The sequence below is a fragment of the Hippoglossus hippoglossus genome, chromosome 14 (assembly GCF_009819705.1).
Source record: "Hippoglossus hippoglossus isolate fHipHip1 chromosome 14, fHipHip1.pri, whole genome shotgun sequence".
In the NCBI taxonomy this organism is placed as follows: Eukaryota; Metazoa; Chordata; class Actinopteri; order Pleuronectiformes; family Pleuronectidae; genus Hippoglossus; species Hippoglossus hippoglossus.
Genome location: NC_047164.1, coordinates 22,282,081 through 22,303,339, shown reverse-complemented (window position 1 = coordinate 22,303,339; position 21,259 = coordinate 22,282,081). Strand labels below are relative to the sequence as shown.

Here is a 21,259-nt window from a genome sequence, read left to right as displayed (position 1 = left end):
CAGACCTTTGTGGCCTGCTCCTAATCTCCGTGTGAGGCTCCAGGATATTTTTAGCTGATACTAGCATAACAAACCCAAATGTCTGAACTGTCAGCCATCGTGAGTTCAATGATCGCTGCATAAGGAAGAAGAAAGTGATGAATATAAAAAAGATCCTCTTGTTTTGCTGCATCGATTAGGATCCTTTTTTTAATGCTGTGTAACAGCAGTCTGACAGTTTTACAGAAGAACAATGATAAAAGCGGTTGAGTATTGTTTTGGAGGAAAAAGTAATAGAGGAATAAGGGATAGAAAATGTTCTAATCTAAAAAAAAGCCTCAGAATTATAATATTTTTTTACTGTTATAATCAATAGGTATCAAGAGTCTTTGTTGAGAACAGACTGATGAGAACCATATGGATCTCCATAGAGAATGAATGAACCGTGAATGTGATAGTGAATGATTCATGTGGATAAATCACCTTTGATTAAATCATTAAGGACAGACACACTGAGGCTTTTAGAGCCTGTTGTTCATTGATGTGCTGCTGGACGTGCAGCCACAGAGCAGCAGCTCTAGAGATGGTAGAGATTCCGTGTCTTGCTCAAGGGCAGGAAGGGAAAAATCAAGCAGGAAGAAAACCTCAACTTCAGCAGGGGGCAACACTTAGCTGTACTACTGCTGTAACACTCGTAAAACTCCTGATACATATGCTGTGGACGGAGCTTAGCACTGCCAGAAAAGATTGAGGAGTTGAAAGTGGAGGAGTGTGTCATAGCACACATCACACTACATGCCCTCTTTCGCACACATTCACACACAGTGACAGCGAAACAGAAGATCCCTCCTAGAGAAATGACCTCCACTGATGCGGTGAGAAATTTGCGGCAGAAAAGTTATACAAGCTTGCGTGTGTGTGGTGAGAGAGATGGGGAGGAGTGTGTGTGGGTGTTTGCTGTGCAGTGGAAGGAGAGATAAAAGCATCTGCATGGAGCTGAAAGTGGTGGTTAGATTAAAGAAAGAAGCTCAAACGTGTCATGGCAGGAGAATTAACCGACATGAGCAAGATGTGAAAAGCTGAGAAAGAGGCACTGTGTCAGAACTCATAAATCACTGAGGATATAGAGATTTTTTTTTCCTTTCCTGTACTGAAAATGGCTCTAGGAAATGTATTGTTCTTTACGTTGCACATTGTATTCATAACTTATACTGAGACAGTGTATTTACTTTTCATGGTTCAGCTGGGGGTTCAGTACATGGCCTGTGGAGGTAGAAGCAAAGAGATGGAAGAGTTTCATAGCTTCACTAAAACCCATTGAGATGTTCAGGAAGTAAGACAAGTCAGCATTTGAATCCTGGCATGGTTACTATGACAACCAAGGTGGAAATGGCAGCACATTATTAAACATATTCGTAATCTGATCTGGGTACATGTCATTTAGAGGACGACGCTCTTGGTTGGAACAGCGAGCCAGAGATGTGTGTGGTGTTTCCAAAATGAGCGTGGGTTTCCTCCACATGCTTCCTCCCACAGTCCAGTGGAGGTGAGGTTAGCTGCTGACTCTGAATAGGCCATCAGTGTGAATGTGAGTGTATGTGACAGCCCTGTGACTGACAGCTGACTTAATAATGTAGTTGTTATGTTCCATTTTAGTCTGATGACATCTGAGGCTCCTCAGTGACCAAATAACTAAAACAGAGGTCAGACCTGTTAAGTAGTAACATAACTCAGTCATTAGTCAAAACCCACGGAACCTCCTGTACAGTTCAAACTGACTGACTTGTTTTTTTTTAACAAAGATGTCAACTTGGAAAGACAATGAGATTCAAGATCTTTTTGGTGACACAGGGATGATGTGCTGGAAACAAAAACGTGACCTCTGCAGCAGAATTTATGCTCATGTGAAAAACAAGCTCTGGACGAAGCCCAAACCCCATCGTCTGGAGAGTTCATCTCTGAAAAGAGTTTAAAATGACTTACAAATCCTATGGATGCTTGTGCTTTGTGCTCCATGTATGTTGTGATGTTGGAGCTGTGTTTCCCTGATCTCTACAAGGGCAATTAAAAGTACAAAGTTATGTTGATACGAGAGTACGACCGTGGCTGAAAAAAAAATGGATTCTGATGGGGACTCTTTTTCTGATAAATCATGTACTGTAACAGACAAACAAAAAATCTGATTTATTCTAGTAAAACTCTCTCGAATTTCCCAACAGTCATATTATAATGGAGAACCATAGAAGTAGCAAAACCCCTCAACCCTCCCTGACCAAGCATAAAGGAAAACCTAATGGTAGCCTTCAGAAGTCATAAAAAAGGTGTTTAGTTTGTCCAGTCTGGGCTACTATAAAAAACATGGTGGCCTCTGTAGACAGAGGACCCGCTCCTGATGTAAATATAAAGTATTTAAATATAAAGGGCCCATTCTAGGGGAAAGAAACAGCAATTTGTGCAATTTAGGTGAGAACATACTAGTGAAAACATCACTAGGATCATTTTATTTTCAATTTCTGCCAATAGAGCCCTTTCACCTAAATCTTACACACTGGACCTTTAATGACCAGTTTTTCGATACAGGTTTTTGCCATTCACTCATTCACACACGCATTCATACAGTGCATCTATGTGCAGCACTTTTTTCTCTCATACATCAATCATTCACTGCCAGCACAGCCTTCAGGGGCAATTTGGGGTTTAGTATTGTGTGATTGTTACAGTGTACAGTCCCTTTCCTGTCTTTTACCTGGATGAGGTCTCGGGCAAGCAACTCCGTCTCCCCAGCAGTAATGCTGTCGTCCAAGACCTCCCACCTCTCCCCCAGGCGAAAGTCCATGACATAATGCTGGATAGGTGCTGTGTGATTGGCAGGGGGGATCCAGGTGAGCAGGACTCCCTGCTGCGTGCGATTGGCTGTGAGGCACCGTGGTGGGGTAAGCAGCACCAATGGTTCAGGGGTACTTATAGGAAATACTGGAAGAGCATGTTAGGGTTGAGAAGACGTGTGCGTTAGTAAGTGAGTCTCTTTTACACTTTGACACTGACATATACAAGATGTGATGAAGCTTTTATAATGCATGCATCTCTAACATGAGTAAAAGTCACACTTCATCTCTGCATCCTTGCATCCTTTAGGACCCTTTCATAAACATTTTATCATCCTAGCTCGTATGTCAACTCCAACTGTCATCACCGTTCACTTCTGACCAACAAACTGCTTTGTATCTGCTCATCACCCTGGAGGGATATGTATGATACAGTTTCTTCTCACTTCTGTTTTGTTTTGATGCAGTTCAGGATTCACAGCTAAAACTTTCTATGCTGCTGTTTTTTCCTGCCATTTTAAATTTAGAAAAAGTAAACCTGAAACTCTATGGCTGAGTAGACTCAGTTTTTTACATAATCTTTTCAAAGTCTTGGCTGATGTGACAGAAGATGAAGTATTTTAAAGTACTTTGTTATTAGTGAGACCTATACTTAAGTATAACTTAACAGCATGCTCTGTATTCTTCATTTTAATACAGACAAATATTTGAATGCATCACCATTTACCATGTAAAATGACATGTAGCCTAAAATTATGACTTTTTCTCATAATCTTATGACTTAATTCTCAAAATCTCAGACTTCTTGTTCAGCATGGCTCTAATATTCCACATTCTTTATCACACATGAGGGGGAGAAGGAGCTGAAAGCTTTGTCGTCTTTGCTTCTGACACAGAAGGTGACACAGCGTGAATAGTAATCCCAATTTTCAGCACGTCACTTATCTTTAAGTAATAATCTGTGACAGCTTCATTTACACTTAATAAATGTCCCTTTAATAATGCATAATGGTTCAATCAATGCCCAGTTAAAGCTTTTACAACATCTATCTTACATTGTATTTTCTGATAATCAGCAATAAAGCTCTTATCTGTGCTGCTAAAATAACAGGGATGACTTTTTAACTGTTGTGTCTTAACAAGCTGCAGCAAGTGAACTACTGGACTGGCCACTGTTGATTTCACAGCCTAACTACTGTCATCAGTCACTTAGTAATGTATAGCACATTCAATCTGTGACACAAAGGAAGTCCTGACTCATGTTCTTTCTTTGCCCCCTGGTGTTATTTATGTCAAAGATTGTTTTGTGGATGAGAAACAACACTCTGTACCATTTTTCTATTTTTGAAAAGGAGCTGGGAGCAATGTGTTTTTGCATCAGTTTCAGATGGGTAGTTAGCAGGTAGTTCAGCAGAGTAAATGTCCAACGATGTCCCTGTTAGTAACATATATATCATCACTTTTATATCTCATGGCAATATCATAATATCATTGAGTAATATCAAGAATACTGCTAATGTAATATCTACATCAATGTGAGTTAAAAATTTATTTTTTTGTATAGAACATTGGTCAAGTTTGAATTTGTTTGTTTTTTCCCTTTCAACAAACAGAATCATTATTTGATCAGATTTTATGACTGTACAGTTGAGGTTTGTGATAATGCTTGGCACAGTCACATCTTGCTTGAAGTAGAAAAACCAATACATGTCTGTAGCTTTAAATATAGGGAACATCCAGAAATCTGAAATATAACATCCGAGATTTCCTAAAACCACTTTAGCCTGACAATATATGATTTATTTTTTAGATGAAGCACCTTATTAGGGGCAGAACATGTTCCCTTATTAATTCACTCATTACTCACTGGGTCTGTCTAATAGTCTAATAGGAGGATTAACAGGGTGTATGTCAGAGAACAATCACTGAAGCAGAATCATTCACTGCCTCCTCTCTGCCTTTCAAAAGACCCAAGGACGCTCTACATATTTCAGTTACTAGGACACATTTAAGGGGACAAAGCTGAACTCAGGTAGTGAATAGAGGTGGGAGGGATTTTTGACTGATTGCATTTAGTCAGGTCTAAAAAGATGTTTGAGTCGTTTTTTGAAACTGACAAATGTCTGTTTTGTATTTTTGTTTGTTTGTGCTGTGACATTTTCGGGAATAAACATTTGTAGACATGAAGGTATAATGAACATTTGCATGGTCCTCTGAATTCTTAAGTCTGGTTCTACATGGACTGAGCACATCTAACACCAGACTTCATTCACAGCACAGTAGTTTCTAAAATGACTTCTCTACCACTGCAGCGCTAATCTTATCTGGAACATTATGTTCATCAAACGAAGTGGAATTTTTTTCATGAAGTGGTCTATTATTCAAATTACTGATATGAAAAATATTATAATGCAAATTAGAACTATGAGAGATAAACACAGTTTACTATCTTTCAAATTCGGAACATGGTGTTACAATAAATGTTGAGTTTAGCACTTTAAACGTATGTTTATCTTTGGTTCCGAGGAACACCCTGACTGTGTCTCAATTCAGGGGCTGCATCCTTCAGAGGTCCCAGTCTACCCGCAGACTACAGCGCAAAGGCCAAACCGAAATGAGACAGTCTGGTCTACAGAGGCTTTCCCTGATTGGTGTCACCAGCTTATCCACTTTTATTGAAGTTAGGTAGTAGCACTGTTAGTTGATTAGTTGAATTGAACCTTGATACTCAACCATTAGACATGTTGTCGTTTAGCGGTGCCATTACCTCTTTGGAAAACTGTTTGTCACCAAAGCACAATGACTCCTGAGATATGTTGAGCCTGGAAGGATCCACCCATTGGAACATTCATTTCTGGGTGAAGGAGCCTTCAAATGCAGCCTCTGAGGGATTCAGCCCTGAACTGAGACACAGCTACTCTTTGGTCCATCCTAGCTGCATGGCTGCCAAAGCTACTGTATTATTGGATGGATTGGTCCAGGTGCAGCAGCGGTGAGTATACTCACCTAGTGTGTTCACAGTGACAACCTCGCTGAAGGGTCCTGTACCAAGCTTGTTTTGGGCCAGGACGCTGAACTGGTATGTTGTCTCTGGCTCCAAACCAGGCACCATCATCCAGTCGTGGCCTCCAGGCACGGGTATGGAAAGCCAGTCATGTGGACCTAAATGCTCCCTCTTCATCCTGCACAGGAGTCAGGACAAGAGGTGAGGGGACAGACAGGAATGAAATAGATAAATAAATTAGGATAGCAGCAGTTCGTTGGTTGTTGTTCTTTTTTAGATTCAGGTAAAAGCTGCGTTCATGTTGATGTTCTAGTTCAATCATTATCATCACACACTTTAACACACTACAATGTAACATAATGTTACACAATTTTTGCAGCAGTTCTAGTAACATCACTGATGTGGCATTACATAATGAGGAAATAAATAATTTCTTCCATGAATTTTCACAGTTCACTTCATTCACTTGATGGAAGTAAGCCCATGCTTTGCTCAGCTTTGCAGTTCGCTGTTGCCATACATTCAGCGTCACCCGCAACCGACCACCAGAAACAGCAGACAACTGTAACACATGCAACGGCTGCTACAAATCTACAGTAAAAGCACAGAGTCATACAGTAATGATAGGTTTTTTTATTGCTTAAAAAATATTTATGTTGAAGGGTCCTTGTCATGTAGCACATCACCTACCGAGATAACTTCATTTTAAGGTCATTTATTAGAAATATATAAATATCAGCACCATGCCAAATAATCAAAGAGGTGATTCACCTACAGTTTTTAAGTTTCAGCACAACAATTGGTATCTGTTGCTTCAGTCTAATCCACTGTTTAAATGTATTATGTTTTTTCCCTTCATAATGCCTCAACTTAAATTTGTTACACTAATGCAATTTAGTTTAAGTTTGACAGATGAATAGCTCAGTATAAAGAAAAATCATCATTTGTCACAATTTAACTTAAAATGTCCAATAAAAATTATTGCCATACATACACTTTGTACTGTTTTAAATGATAATATGCAACATGGTCAATCCTTTTCTGTTGTTCTGTGGTAGAATGGTTCACACAACATTTGGAAACTGGCTCTTCACCCCCAGCAACACAATACTGATACCCATCATAAGGTGTAACTATAAAATGTATTATGACAGAAGTAGGGATGCACCGATATGGAAATTCTTGGCCGATACCGATACCGATATTTAAAACAACAATCTAGCCGATAGCCGATACCGATATTTGTTTATTACTTGAATAATATGAAAAACAGAAAAAGTGACAAGTGTAACTTTAGATGCCATGTTGAAATCCTTGGTGGTATTACCCCCTCTTGAAATGTCGGCTGAACATGTCTTGCAAATTGCTAAACGGCGATCTTTCTCTGAGACAGTGAAGAAATCCCACACAGCCGACACTGCCGACATTGTCTCTGCTGTTTGTATGTAGTACCTGTTGCGCATGTGCACACCGGACCCGCATTTCTCCGCGCCGGTCAGCCCGCGATTCTCCGCTTGTTGTTGTATGTAACCCGTTCAATGTCGGGTGTCGGGGGTAAATGGCGTATTCTCCAAGCAAGCATTTAGCCCCCCCTCTCTCTTTTTATCTATATGACTGCTTGTGTGGCTGTAGTGGATGGGCAGAGGGGGACATTTAATTATGTGATTGGGAAAATTGGGAAAATTAAAACTCCAGGACAACAGAAGGGGAATACAAAGTATGGGATGCATATTTGATCATTTATATCATATAAAATATGTCATTTATATCGTTTAAAATCATTTTTCAGTCTGTTTCCTGGCGCGATACGCTCGCTCGCACGCCGAAACCATCGGTGAAGGGCGCTGGCGCGGCGCGGCGCATCGCAGCCCATGTGAACCGCACAAAGGTTTAACAGGGGGGTGGATGGGAGGCGCCTGGCTTTCCTTGGCGCGGCGCGGCGCTTCAGCGCCCGGTGTAAACCCGGCGTCAGTGTACCATAATCTGGATGCCAGATTGGCAGGCTGCAGAAAATATACCAATGAACATCGGCCAATGTTATCGGTGAAAGTCAAGTTTATTACCGATACCGATACCGATATACGGCCGATACATCGGTGCACCACTAGACAGAAGTCTTTACCTCACACCTTCAGCACTGTCAGTTTTATAGAGATAAGATCACATTTCCAATATTTCCTCAGTTGCAGGTAGGATGATACAATCAGCTCTGTTTGTGTTAAGTCAACTTCATTTGAAATCAAAGAGACACACGACTTGAAATGTAAGAAAGAGCCCTGCAGGTTAGTCTCATACGTTTGTGATGATTCTACTCACAGCTTATAAAAAAATTGTTGTTATATGATTGTGTGTCTAACCTACAGTGTGTTTCATCTACTACACAATTTAAACTTACGAGCAGCACAGAATGTTAATGTTAGGTCCATCCTTTCGGTCTTTCTCTCTTTGATTGAGTATATTTCAGAATTTGCCTGATTATAAGATCAGTTGTTGCATCTGCAGCTGAGACAAACCAAATAGGACGTATGTGCATGTAATATTTAGAGAACCTACCTCCATTAAAAAGTCGGCAATGTACAAGGCCATGATACTTTAATAAGCACTTAGTTGCATTGCATGACAGCATCCTATAAACTTCATTTTAAATTATGCTTGAGATTAATGTTTTATTTGCTCTACACACACCGTTTAGCGTGTGGGTAAAGCATCCCTTCAGTTCAGTTCAATTCAAATGATCCTGCGCCTGCCATGGTTAAAATCTTAAGTCATCAAAACATTCCAGACCCAGTCAAGCAGCAGCAAAGCAGCAGCAGCAGCAGCAGCAGCAGCAGCAGCAGCAGCAGCAACAGCAGTAGGACAGGGAACTTTGGGTCATGTTCAGTTTAGTTGCAGCTGTTTTTACACGTTCCTCCAGAAATTTCAAGGTAAGAGATGAAAACTCACTCACACTGGATCGCCATGTATTTCCATCTCTACGTTTTCACAACTGTTCTGAACACAACCCTGGAAAAGACATTTTTTACGAAACAACAGAGGAAGTATTGGAAGAGGGAAAATAAGCAGGAAGCAAAGCATGCTGGGATGACTCACACATGGCCATACCAGACTGAGAATGTCTGTGGGAAACCTCCATCATAGCCCGCCTCCCAGGACACGTTGGCCCAGGTGGAGGATGCCACCACGTGGATTCTGGTGGGGGCATGGGGGCTTGTGCCTGCAGAGAGGAAAAGGTGTTGTTAAAAGGGCACATTAGTCACTGAGGGGTCCTGCTGTGATACACTACATTCATTTTACTTATCAAAGAAATGTATTGTGAGCTGGACACAGTCATGTATAATGTAATGTAGTAAAGTTTTCAGCATCCAGTAAACTTTTAACTGTAAAGACGAAAATAGGGGATTTACGGTATATTTGCATAACTGGTGCAGTGCTCATTGCAAACCCAGCTGTTTGGAATAGGCTGTTTACTTGACCTGTTGCTATGCTCCGCAGCTATACATCAGAATTTTCCTTGTCATTAGTGAGTCCTCCTCAAACAGCTCTACAATATACTGTCACTTTTTTATTGTTTGTGTGCTGGATGTTGTGTGCAGGGCTTTTTATCCAGTAGCTGATCACTGTTGTAGTCTGAGGACGTAGGAGAAGACATGTTCTAGTAGCTCTACAGACTGAAGGCACACTGCTATGCTCCCATTTACTGCTGCAGAGTGCTGATCGCCTGATTATTCACATGTTATTAATATTGAATGTATTGCATTTCCAAATCGCACCAAACTTGGAACTGCACTTTCTCAGGCAAATTACAATACACATGCAAATTGTGAAGTCAATTTGATATATATATTTTCAAGAGATATGTTTTCCAAATACACAAACAGACATTGTGGAATTAGTATCAATCAATCAATCAATCAATCAAATTGTATTTGTATCGCCCATAACAAGGTGCGACATCCTCTGCCCTTAACCCTCAACAAGAGTAGTGTAGTGGGTAGACATCTTTAAAAAGTTGTACAATAACTCTACATTTTTAAGGTTTTATCTGCCAAATGGAAATAATGTAAGAAAAAATCAAGTTTTGATATAAAGCAAAAGATAACCCTCTCGCCACTTCCATTATTCAGATACTGTGCCTGAGCCAAGGCAACAGGAAACAATTAGGAGCCAGTTCAATACAGCCACAGCATTGCTCTGATTTAAGTGGCTCACATCCAGAGAGGAAGTACAGCGGTCAGCAAGGACAAAGACTGACAACAAGGCAAACAAGGCCAGATGCATTCCAATGTTTTAGACATTCAACATTTCATTACTAATTCATGCTTTATGATTTTCTTCCAGGATAGCTTGTTTGAGGGTGCCAGAGCAATACAATGAGTGTATAGAGTTGTCTCCCCACACTGCTTTCACTGTCCTATATCTGCTAGAAAGGGGCTTTCTTTGAGACACAACACTTCTGGTCCAAAAGTATCCAACACCAAGCAGTTGCATGCAACTACTGTTACTGCTATACACCATCTAATCATTATCTGTATGATTATTACAGAATTGTTTTGTTTGCTATTTGCTATTGCTGACAGATACGTAAATCTGACACGTTGTGGCCTTTTGAGGAGTGCGATGCTATATGTCTATAAGCAGGAAGTCAGAAGCAAATAGCATGCAGCACTGCATTAAGCTTTAGACGTGCTGGGCTGATCACATCTCAGCTGTAGATTTGGTTCCCTGCTGGCCCTGATTCCACACCAACATCTCACCTTCCTCATCATCCTGTGTCCTGATGACAAAGTGCATCTTGTGTTTCACCCACGACCTACATTTACGAGCTCCCTGAGAACCACCTCTGCTGGTTCTGCCATATGTTATATAATCACTGTGCACTGTGTATCCTTCACACATGCATGCACCACACAACACTTTTAGTAATGACTCAGCTCCCAGAAACGTCTGCGTTAATCTTTGCAAGTCTAACTTAGTGGCTCCTATTTGTTCGGTGCTTGTTTTGAATGTTTATGTTCCTTATTAAATAAATGAGGTTAATTAACTGTTAATTATTAACCCCACCCCTCCACCCCGAACATCTTTTGTCAAACATCGCGTACTGTATGTTGCTGTTGCTGATTAAGTGCATTAAGATGCTTTGACAGTGTTTATATTTAAACATTATGCTATGAAATAACCCAGAGACAGTGTCTTCAAAAAATTCATGAAGCTGATGTTTAATAAGTTTAATTAGCTAGTTAGCCAGAGCTAATGAAATCTGCCAGTAATAGCTGTAATTTCAGCAGGCAAATTGACTATTGCCAGTTAGAAATGAGAATCAGGCGGAGCAGCAGTAACCAAGGGGGATGGAGCTTAGTCATTGGCCAATTACTGTACTTTCTATATAAAGAGAGTCTTACATATTGTACATTGTATTTTTCTGTAAGCTTCAGTATGTGTGCATTCATGCACATGTTGGGTACCTATGACTTGGACGTGCGTGCTGGCAGTGATGCTCGTGGCAACGTTGGTGGCGACACACTCCCACTCCCCGTGGTCCTCCTTTGTGAGTGACTTGAACTGTAAGCTGCCACGGGGCAGAACATTGTGCTTGCTTTTGCTGGGCTTCCCTACCTGCAGTCCACCACGGCATAGAGAGACAAGAGGCAGTCAATGAAAGAGAGACAGCAGGAGGTGCACAAAATGTTGTTACATGCAACGAAAAATTTAAAAATTGTGAAGAAAGGCACAGTCAACACACTGTTCACCAGCCACTAAAAATTTAATTAAATGGTAAATGGAGCGTATTTGTATAGCACTTTTCCACTTTCAACCACTCAACCTTAGACCTAAAGTCATTCACACGCTTCTATACACAGCATTTTTTCTATCACACGCCACTCACACTGCCGGCACAGCTGTCAGGGGTAATTTGGGCTTTCAGTGCCCAAGGACACTTCGGCATGTGGACTGCAGGAGCCAGAGATCTAACTTCCAACCCATTTGTTTTACCTCCACAGCCGCCCATATTAACAGTACTAAGTCTCAAATCTACTACAATATTATTGCTTCATTGTATGAAATATACAGACTAATGATTTATAAAATTTCATTTCATAAGAGGGCGACAAACAAAACCTCATCAAAGAGCAAAATAAAACATGCCTCATTATCAAGCAAACAATTGAGAGAAGCGAACATGTTCCCATTGATGGCTTATTTTATAGACATCATCAAAATGTGATTAAATCGACAAATTAGAAATTTGAGAAATTAAAGTCTGAGCACCCAGTACAGGCACAGATATCAAAAATAAAGGCTTCTAAATGGAAAACACTGAACATAATATTAAACAACATGAACCACTGACAAACAAATTTATAAAAAAATGTGGTGGCCAAATTATATACAGCAGAGCAGGAGTGAGGAGGGAGTCTTACCTTCCGCCATGTGATGTTGGGAAAGGGGTCTCCCTCTGCCTCACAGGGGATACCCAGCTCTCTCCCAGCCTCCTGCCTGTACTCCCCTCCAGGAACCACTGAGAATTTGGGAGGGTCCTGTCCAGTGTGAAACATCCAAACGGGGGGTTAGGGTTAGCACTTTCTCCTGGATGCAAAAGAGCTAATTTGGGATAAATAAGTATATTTCGATCAATAAGTGCACAGTGACCATGCACATACCTTTAGCACCAGGGGAGCAGGAGGGGACCATCCCATGGATCCCAGGGCATTGTAAGGCATGCAGGTATAGGTGCCGAGAGAGTCCTCTGTCACCTCTGCCACGCGGATGCTACCATCCTCCATTTGGCTCCAACCAGGGTACTGTGGATGAGGATGTTATGGACAAAAGTAGGGTACATAAGTATAAAACATAAAACAATATAAGTATACAAATTTGATACAGGCTAATAATAACTAATTAATCCTGTCAATAACTCAGAGGAACTTCCATTTTCCCTCAATTAAAGAGAGGAAAACAGAAATGGCACAGTTGTTTCCAGACTGAGGCAGGGTAAAGTGAGCGGAACCAAAGTGCAGCACTTTACCAGCTCACCTTATCTATCCGGAGAGGGAGGCTATCTTTCTTCCACTTAACTAGAGTTACAGGGGGGTTGGCATCTACAGGACAGCGGATGAAGCCTGGCAAACCAATGGCCACGTAGATGACGGATGGCATGTTTGCCACGCGGGCAGGATCTAGTCAAAAACACAGAAAGAAAAGCTAGTGGTTAATCATGTCTTTGCAGCTTGGGAAGTCTGGTGCCTGGTGATTATAATAGCTGCTTAGGAAAGACTGGGAAATCGCACAGTTTATGGGAAGTTGGCTCATCATAACATGATAAATGAATTTATGTGCAGCACAGCCGGTCTCAGAGCAGCATTTGTGTGTGTTTGTAGAAACACAGCATATCCCAGCACATCAGGTTTATTTGTCAGCTGAAATTAAATGTGCAGCAGAGTGTACCAGACAACACACATAGTAAACCAAACAAGATTTAAACCAAGGATCAAGTCTCCTTACAACTGTCTCGTGCATGATTCACTGTCTTCTATGATAAACAAAACATGTTCACTGCCTGGAAGAAACAGTAACATCACATTTCAAAAGAAAGTGGTATAGTTAGAGAGAAACAGTTACAAAATATCAAAACTTTATAGTATTAATATACGGGCTGAGCGATATGACTTCAAATCAATATCATGATTATTTCAAACTTTTACCTCGATTACAATTAATCAATGATTATTTTATGCCCCCATTTCCAATCAATCACTGTAGTCAGATAAGCTCTGATTTGTTTGGATTGTATTTGCTTCACATATCCTGTTCCCCCGTGTAACTCAAGTCTTAAATAATTCAGATCTGATATGGTCAAGCTACACCCTTTGGGAAAACACAGGCACACAAGAAAAAGTCCATCCATCCCCAGCTGGAGGAAATGGGCTAAGAGGAGGAAAAAAGAGGAGAGGCTAAAACTTCTCCTTAATCCCTGAATTGTAAGGAGGGGTGAGAACTGTGTGGTGCCTAAATGAGGTCAAGGAGGAGAGCTTCAAAGCAGGCACTGAGTGATAAGGAGGAGAAAAGGGTGTGAGTGGGTGAGTGAGAGGAGGAGGAGGAGGAGGGGAGAGCACTATCAGCGGGGCGATAGAGAAAGGACGAGCAAGGCTGAGCATGAGCGTGGGAAAGAGGACAGGTGAGAGAGAGAGAGAGAGAGAGATGTGACTGGATGACGTAAGGCTTAGAGAAGCTGGTGGAAAAGAGAGGAGAATGAGGTGGTGTGGCTGGAAATGCAGTGACAAAGGCATAAGGCATTCGTTTGGCACTACAAAGGAGAGATGAGAGAGTGAGTGAGTGAATGATTGCGTGACATTGTGAGATGGAGGGATTGAGAGAGAGCGAGAGAGTGACAGAGAGAGATATCGATTGACCTCGCTGTTGCCAGAACAAGTTTAAACTACAACCGCTGTTGTCCGCAGTCCTAACCACCGGCCAGCCAGCGCTCTGCCACAAAGAGCCCAGAGGAGCGCCTCCACGAGCACCACAGACAAGAGTATCAGCCAAGATTCTAAAAATAGTCCTCAGACAATGCTATCGCTCACAACACGCTGGTTCCCCCTGCAAAATGCTTCAGGGAACTTATTCACTGGCAAGCACTTCAGGGAGAAAGACAGAGGGAGGACAGAAAGTGTGGGAGAGAGATTTAAGCAGGATGAGGCAAAAGGGAGAAAAAGGGCACGAAAGAAGGAGAGAAGAGCTGATGTCGAGGACAGGGAGAAAGGGATGAAAAGAAGAAGAGGGGACAAAAGGAGAAAATTAGGCTGAGAGGAAAGAATAGGGCAAAAAGACACAGAGAGAGAGAGAGAGAGAGAGAGAGAGAGAGAGAGAGAGAGAGAGAGAGAGAGCCCTCTGCAGTCTGACAGAGAAAAGTCCCTTCTCTAACAGCAATGATGTAATCCCCCCCTTCTCACTTCTCCCTCCCCCTCACTACTGGTGTTGCCTGCCTCTGTTCAGCACACTCTCTCACACACTCACACACACTCACGCCACGCAATCTAACGTACAGCCATCGAAGGAGGCAGGAGCGCGACGGAATGCAAAATGTCTGTTGCCTTGACTACTGAGGCCGGTCACCGGTCGACAAGGCTGGAATCTGAAAGCCGGTCCCGCTTCTGCCTCCCTGTGATAAATTCACTGAGCCCAGTGTTTCTACAGCTGGGAGTGACTGATGGAGAGAGCAATAGCTCAATGGGAGGAGAGAAGAAGAAGGGAGTAACCTGTGATAAAGACAGAGGGAGAGACTGCTGCATGAATATACATGGATTAGAAATGAAGATAGGGAGGGAAGAGAGGGAAGAAGAAAACAAACATGTGGAAAACAGAAGTGTATTTGAGAAAGCAAAGGCGTGATTGGGTGGTTTTAGGGGTTTGTCTGGGATATGAATGAGACTGGATGTGAGTCCGAATAATTCCACAGAACAGAGGATGTATAGAACACAGTTTCACCCCAAAAACATGCAACTTCAGAGCGGTGAAGATTTAACAGGAAACAATGATGCTTCAGACCAAATGCACAGAAACTCCCATTGTCAGGTCTTTGCTCAACAGAGACAAAGATCGGTCATCCCACACATCATGCTGTTGAATGGCTGTTCCATTAAAATTGAAGCAATTTGTCAAGATAGACATGTCTGATATCTTTTACAGAGCTCATGCACTAATACATCCCAAAAAAGCCTTGAGTGCTCCAGGATGTCCTACTTTCCTGAAAAGAAGCCTTTTGATGTTGCAACAGAGATATTATTGGACCTGTCCAAGCTTAGTTTGAAGACTAACAACTTAATGTTTGTGGGACCAGGAATGGCAGCCAGATTACACAGAATGATTCTGATATCGATACAGGGCAGTGTATATTGATCTTAATGTCACTGATTATAATGTTTTATCATTTGTTTTAAAGCCCTTGCAAACGTTACATTGTGTTTTTCTACATCACTGAACATGCATGACTAACAAAATACTTATCGTCACATTTTGATTCAAATGCTGCTGTGGCTCATAGAAAGCCGGTCATCCACCAATCAGAAGGTTGGTGGTTCGATCCTAGTCTCCATTCTGCTTGCCGAAATGTCCTTGGGCAAGACACTGAACCCAAAATTGCTCTTGGCAGCTGTGTGTGATTGATGTGTGATGAGAAGGTGCTTCACATAGATGTGCTGTATGGATGTGTGTGTGTGAGATGAATGGAAAAACTATACAGTAAAGAGCTTTGAGTGGTCATCAAGACTAGAAAATGACAATATGTTGAGATTTGAACCATCATATTTTAATTCAAACGTTTATAAATTCTGATAGACACTTTTTTCTCAAATGAGCATTGGCCACTGTAAAAAGTGAGAATGTGTGTATGTAAAACCACACCATACAAAGTGGAAAGCTGAATGAGAAAATCGAAAAACAAGGCTGTAAAGGTTATTTGAATTTCTCAACTGGTACATGTAGTACAACTGAAATGTAATTTCTTGACCATCCTGATTCTCCTACTGCTTTTTTTTTTCATAACACAGAGAAGGCCTCAGCTTGGACAAAATAATAGACCCTGAAGAGAACACATGCAGCTAGATTGGCTCTCAGCAGAGTGCATACCTCTGCCAAGGCAGTCTCCTTATGAAACCACATTTAAATTCACTTGATCCAGATTTTTATTTGGATCTGCACCAAATTGCACAAAATCATAAATATCAGTCCTCTAATCATGTCTGGGTCTTTTTCTGGTCTTTTTCATTAGGATACATGAAGTATTCTCTGCCAAATCAATTAAATTGTTGAAGCACTCTATCTCACTCCCTGCCCCCTGATCCGGATCTGCACCTAAATTTGATGGGTTCTTCCCTGGCCCATACCACATCCTTCCCCCAAGTTTCATGGGAGCCTAATCCATCCAGTAGATTTGTGTCCTCCTGCTAACTAACAGACAAACAGACAAAAACACAACCTTCGTGGTGGATATAATGTCAAACCATAAAAAAACAATAAAGAAGAAAGTCAGCACACTCACATTGCACTGTTAAGTAAGCAGAGGCAGTCGGTGGTCGGCCCAGGCTGTTGCTAGGTGCACAGGTGTATTTCCCATTATCCTCTGGCTTGACTTGGGCGATGATGAGGGAGCCGTCGATGAGAATACTGACTCTGCGTTTTAAGTCACTGTGAAAGTAAAGACAAGGGACACATCAGTGTGAGGAGCAGTACACATCAAGTCACTGGTCAGAAATGAGCAAAACATGTGGCTGTATTTCAAAATAAGATGCAAACAGTGTGAAACTTTTTCTGAGAGAATAATTCAGCACATTTTTGTCATCTGCTGCAGAATATCTATGATAGATGTACATGTATACTGCCACTGCAGCATGATGCAATACTCCTTTGAAGATGATGACAGATATTTGGCCAGAGCCACGATTTCTTGCTCTTTTTTGCACACATCCCAGTGGATGTGTCGCTCTGACTTTGGTATAAATGATGTTCGGCACACAGTTTGATTCATGATTCAGATTGTTTGGTTGCAGAGTCTGCAGGCTTGACAGGCAGCTGAAAATTATAGGAACACGTATTCCCCTGCTTATTAGTTACTGCCGTATAGCTGAAAATCATTAGATGATGCCAGTGTGCCACTGGCAGATTAACTGATATTAATGCAAATGATATCTCTGCCAGGTGCAGATATTTCAGACTCTGTAACTCATCCAGCTCTGGTTTGGCAAAGTGGAGGGGGATCACAGAGATCCTGGTTCATGTTTGGTGTAGAGTCACGCACAGTGCCTGCTTGTTTTTCAACAACACATTTTATCAAATTAAAATTAAACTGTTTCATCCAAAAGGTGCACTACACCATGCACACTTTTGTGGGTGTGTAGGCTGCTGGAGAACTAAACTAATCACAGTCATGTTTCTGGAACAATAACGTCAAGTGCACCATTCAAACATCCACTTAAATTGTGTTATAGCCCGTCAATGTAAAATAAGTTATTTTATGACGTCCATTTTTTATGGTAACGAGCACACTTACTCAAGTACTGTACTAATGTCATTTCTGAGGTATATTTATGTCACTTGAGTATTCACATTTTATGCTGCAGTACTTTCTACTTCAACGCCACTATATATCAAAGAAAGAAATTATAGAAAGAGTAGTGCTGTTGATGCAAGAACTATGACATATACATGTATGTGTACAGCAGGTTGATTTCCACTAACAGTAGTAAAACAAACGGGCACACAGATGTGAAAAGATAGTGCTTCTGTCTGTCTTTTACATGTTTTTATTTGGAGAGTGGCCGCTGGAATGGGTTATGAGTAAGCCCTGAGATTTAGGTCTGATTGGTGAGCAGTCAAGGCAACAGATACTTTGCATTCCTTCACTTTGCTCCCTTCACTGGCCATTCCAGATCTGACTATATGGCATGACAAATACATTTGGTAAACATTGTTTATGTGTCACTGTCCACAGGATATATTGTTTACAAAGCAGTATCTCTGCTAACTGAAGATACTGTAAAGTCGAGCCTTAAAAGCAAAAAAATCTAAGCAGAGAGCATTTGCAAGGATGATCACGATTGCTGCTTCTCAAACAAACTAATGAGAGAAAAATAATCTGTTAAACAAGAATGAGGCCACAGTTGAGAGAGGTGTTAACTAAAACAGTTATAAAAAAAACTGAAAACTTCCACTGTTCACCAAAGTAAATTTAAGACTCTTTAGGATGTTTTAACACTAAGAATAAATGTTTTTTTTCTTTGTCAGACTGACACAAGTAGAGACAATAATGTGTACATATATTTATTAAGAACATGAATTAACTGACTTTTATATCATGTTTTTATGTCTAGCAGTCTATAACAACAATTATGAATTGATCACAACTAGTGTAGTGCTTGCTCTAGACATGCATGTTTGGAATGGGCTGACCTGTGTTAATGCTCCAGAGCTACTTCAGAAATATTCCTTGTCACTAGTGACAGTTCTACAATATACTGTCACTTTTTTATTGTTTGTGTGCTGAATGTTGTGTGCAGAGCTTTTAATAAACAGTCTATAGTGCAGAGTGAAGTTAGAGAACTTTGTTTTCATCCTACCTGGTTTAGCTGCAATGGAGATTTTATAGTCAATGTTTTCCATAAATTAAACTGAAAAGATTTATTACTGTTCACTTGTGTGGTTTATATACAAGTTTGAATGATTTTCTTAACTGGTGTTATTTTTTTTATACATTGCATGTTACCTATTTCAGAGGTCTGTAATTGACACAATCTATAGACCCAAGTTCACAACTTTTCAAAATAAAAGCTCTGTAATTCAGCTTGATACAAAGCAGTGCAGCCACATAAATTCAATTTATGTGGCTGCCATGAAAGATCAGCAACCATGACACACTTGAATGTCTGTGTCAGTCCAATATGGTGTATTGAAATAATGACTGAAACTCCACAAAGAACAGCACAGCCCTGTGTAGAACAATGCACAACCACAACCACCCCACTTTTAGATAATACCAAGGTGTGACGTCTCCTGTCAGCCCTAGGTCTGACACAAAATATGTTATAACTAACATTACTGTCTGCAGTAGGCAAGAGAAAATAATTCATTAAATATAAATACTTTTTAAAATAACCTCTAATGTCTTTTTTTAGAGGAAAGTGCAGAATTATCAGCCTCCCTGTCTGGAGGCACTGAGACAAAATGCTTTAGTGTGGAAAGTTTAATTTTTATACCCCATTCTCTCAAAAACACAAGTCTCCAGTCAAATAGTGTGACTAATATACAAGCTGATAAGCATTAAGAATCAATTACTCAGCTCTATGAATATGCGCCTGGTGGGTCTCCCTTCCAGAGAATATGAGCTCAACAGTTTCAGTGGAACACGTTTAATTTAAATCGCTTTACTTTAGGTGGCTGTGATCTTTTCTCTCCTTATTTTATCACATCTTCAAATTGCTTTTTTACTTTTATGTTTTTCCTGTGGTTGACATGTTACTAACCAAATGTATTCTGGAACAGTGTGTATCATCTATCAAGTTAAAGTAAGAGGAGCAGATGCTTCGGCCAGCTACTGGACGGGTTATTCTGTGACCTGTCAGATTCTGTGACCTGTGGCAGTTCAGTGAGTTCACCTTCAGCTGGCTTCATCACATGTGCAGCAAAATCTATCATATTATTTACAGTAGTTGAGTTTCTGACAGATAAAGGAATATTCATACTAATTGCCCCTCAGTGAGGTGCAAAGGCAAAATAATATAGGACAGGGTTAATGAATGTCACCACAGAGAGATTAAATATGTGGTAAAGTCCCTTTAGCCTTTCAGCACATTAGAAGAGTAAAAATAATACAAGAGATGTCTTCCTTTCCCACCTAATTAACTATCTAAATGATTCCATAAGGGATTTTAAAGGATTCAGATTGTATAAGCAGATTTAGAACTGGATTTAGATTGTATAAAAGATTACTGAACCCCATCCCTACTGTTGATGATAATGTAGACCTGAGAGGTCACGAAGCAGCATCCAGATGTTTCCGCACATTTATCCAGATCTGATTGTTTATCTTAAAATAAAATGTAAAAATCCCAATACTTAATTTTAAGTGATCTTGTTAAGTATATAACACCATAACTATGTTCTAAAATAACATTTAAGACATGTGGGGACATTTGTTTTCCTGCTGAGCCTAATTTCCAGGTTACCTCTTTGTACAGCAAAAATTAAACGATTACAATCTGTTAGACTAAATACATAATAGAAATATATTTAAATAAAAGCTACCCTTTGTTCAACATATGCTGTATAGCTGGGTCCATCCCTGTGTACTCTACGTTCTTCAGCAGAAGAAGAGTGTAGTGAAGCGGACGTTGATGTAACTTGATGCATTGTGAATGTGCATCATAAACCTAAGTTAACTTCAAGTTTTTCTGGCTGTGGGGCACTTTATAGTAAAACAAAATAGACAAGTGCATTTTCTCTGTCTGAAGCATCCAAGCATCAACAGTGGAAATGTAATCACTTTTGGCAACAGTGGGGAAAAGTGCCTATACTGACTACGACTACATCCATACTACTGTATTTTTTGTTTGAAAACTGCGTTTTTCATCGTTTCCTAAACATCTCAATTCCTGACCATTAATGCAGCCCAGGAGTTTTCAAATTAAAACGGGGCCAGCCGTGTTTTCAAACATCTCTGTTTTAGCTGCTCTAAAACTCTGGAGTAGTGTGGACGCCAGGCGTATCTTTCAGGAATTTCCTTAAACTTTGATCAGTTGTCACGTGGACTTAAAGAGGTCATAGGTTAAGGTGACCTCACATGAATGTGGGGAAAAAGGTATGTAGACTGAAGCTGCACTGGTTTGGTGGAGGCATACAACCACAGTGTGGTACTTCTAGTTAAGTTATATTCACGGTTAGAGTCTTTTTATGATGCAGATAC

At 40.6% G+C, this 21,259-nt stretch overlaps 1 protein-coding gene across 6 annotated transcripts in view; it reads right to left on the bottom strand.

Moving 5' to 3' along the window:
• The window catches only part of LOC117774428 (protein turtle homolog B-like), a 116,369-nt gene that overhangs the window by 23,306 nt on the left and 71,804 nt on the right, over positions 1-21,259 (bottom strand). For 4 of the 6 annotated variants that reach the window (XM_034606848.1, XM_034606850.1, XM_034606851.1 and 1 more), the window contains exons 7-14: positions 16,844-16,989; positions 12,841-12,983; positions 12,468-12,608; positions 12,228-12,344; positions 11,271-11,421; positions 8,899-9,022; positions 5,811-5,986; positions 2,726-2,952 (exon numbers count right to left, since the gene is read on the bottom strand). In XM_034606848.1, coding sequence (XP_034462739.1) covers positions 2,726-2,952; positions 5,811-5,986; positions 8,899-9,022; positions 11,271-11,421; positions 12,228-12,344; positions 12,468-12,608; positions 12,841-12,983; positions 16,844-16,989 — 1,225 coding nt within the window. The remainder of the gene's footprint in view (positions 1-2,725; positions 2,953-5,810; positions 5,987-8,898; positions 9,023-11,270; positions 11,422-12,227; positions 12,345-12,467; positions 12,609-12,840; positions 12,984-16,843; positions 16,990-21,259) is intronic. The other 2 variants (XM_034606849.1, XM_034606852.1) reach the window with 1 other exon arrangement.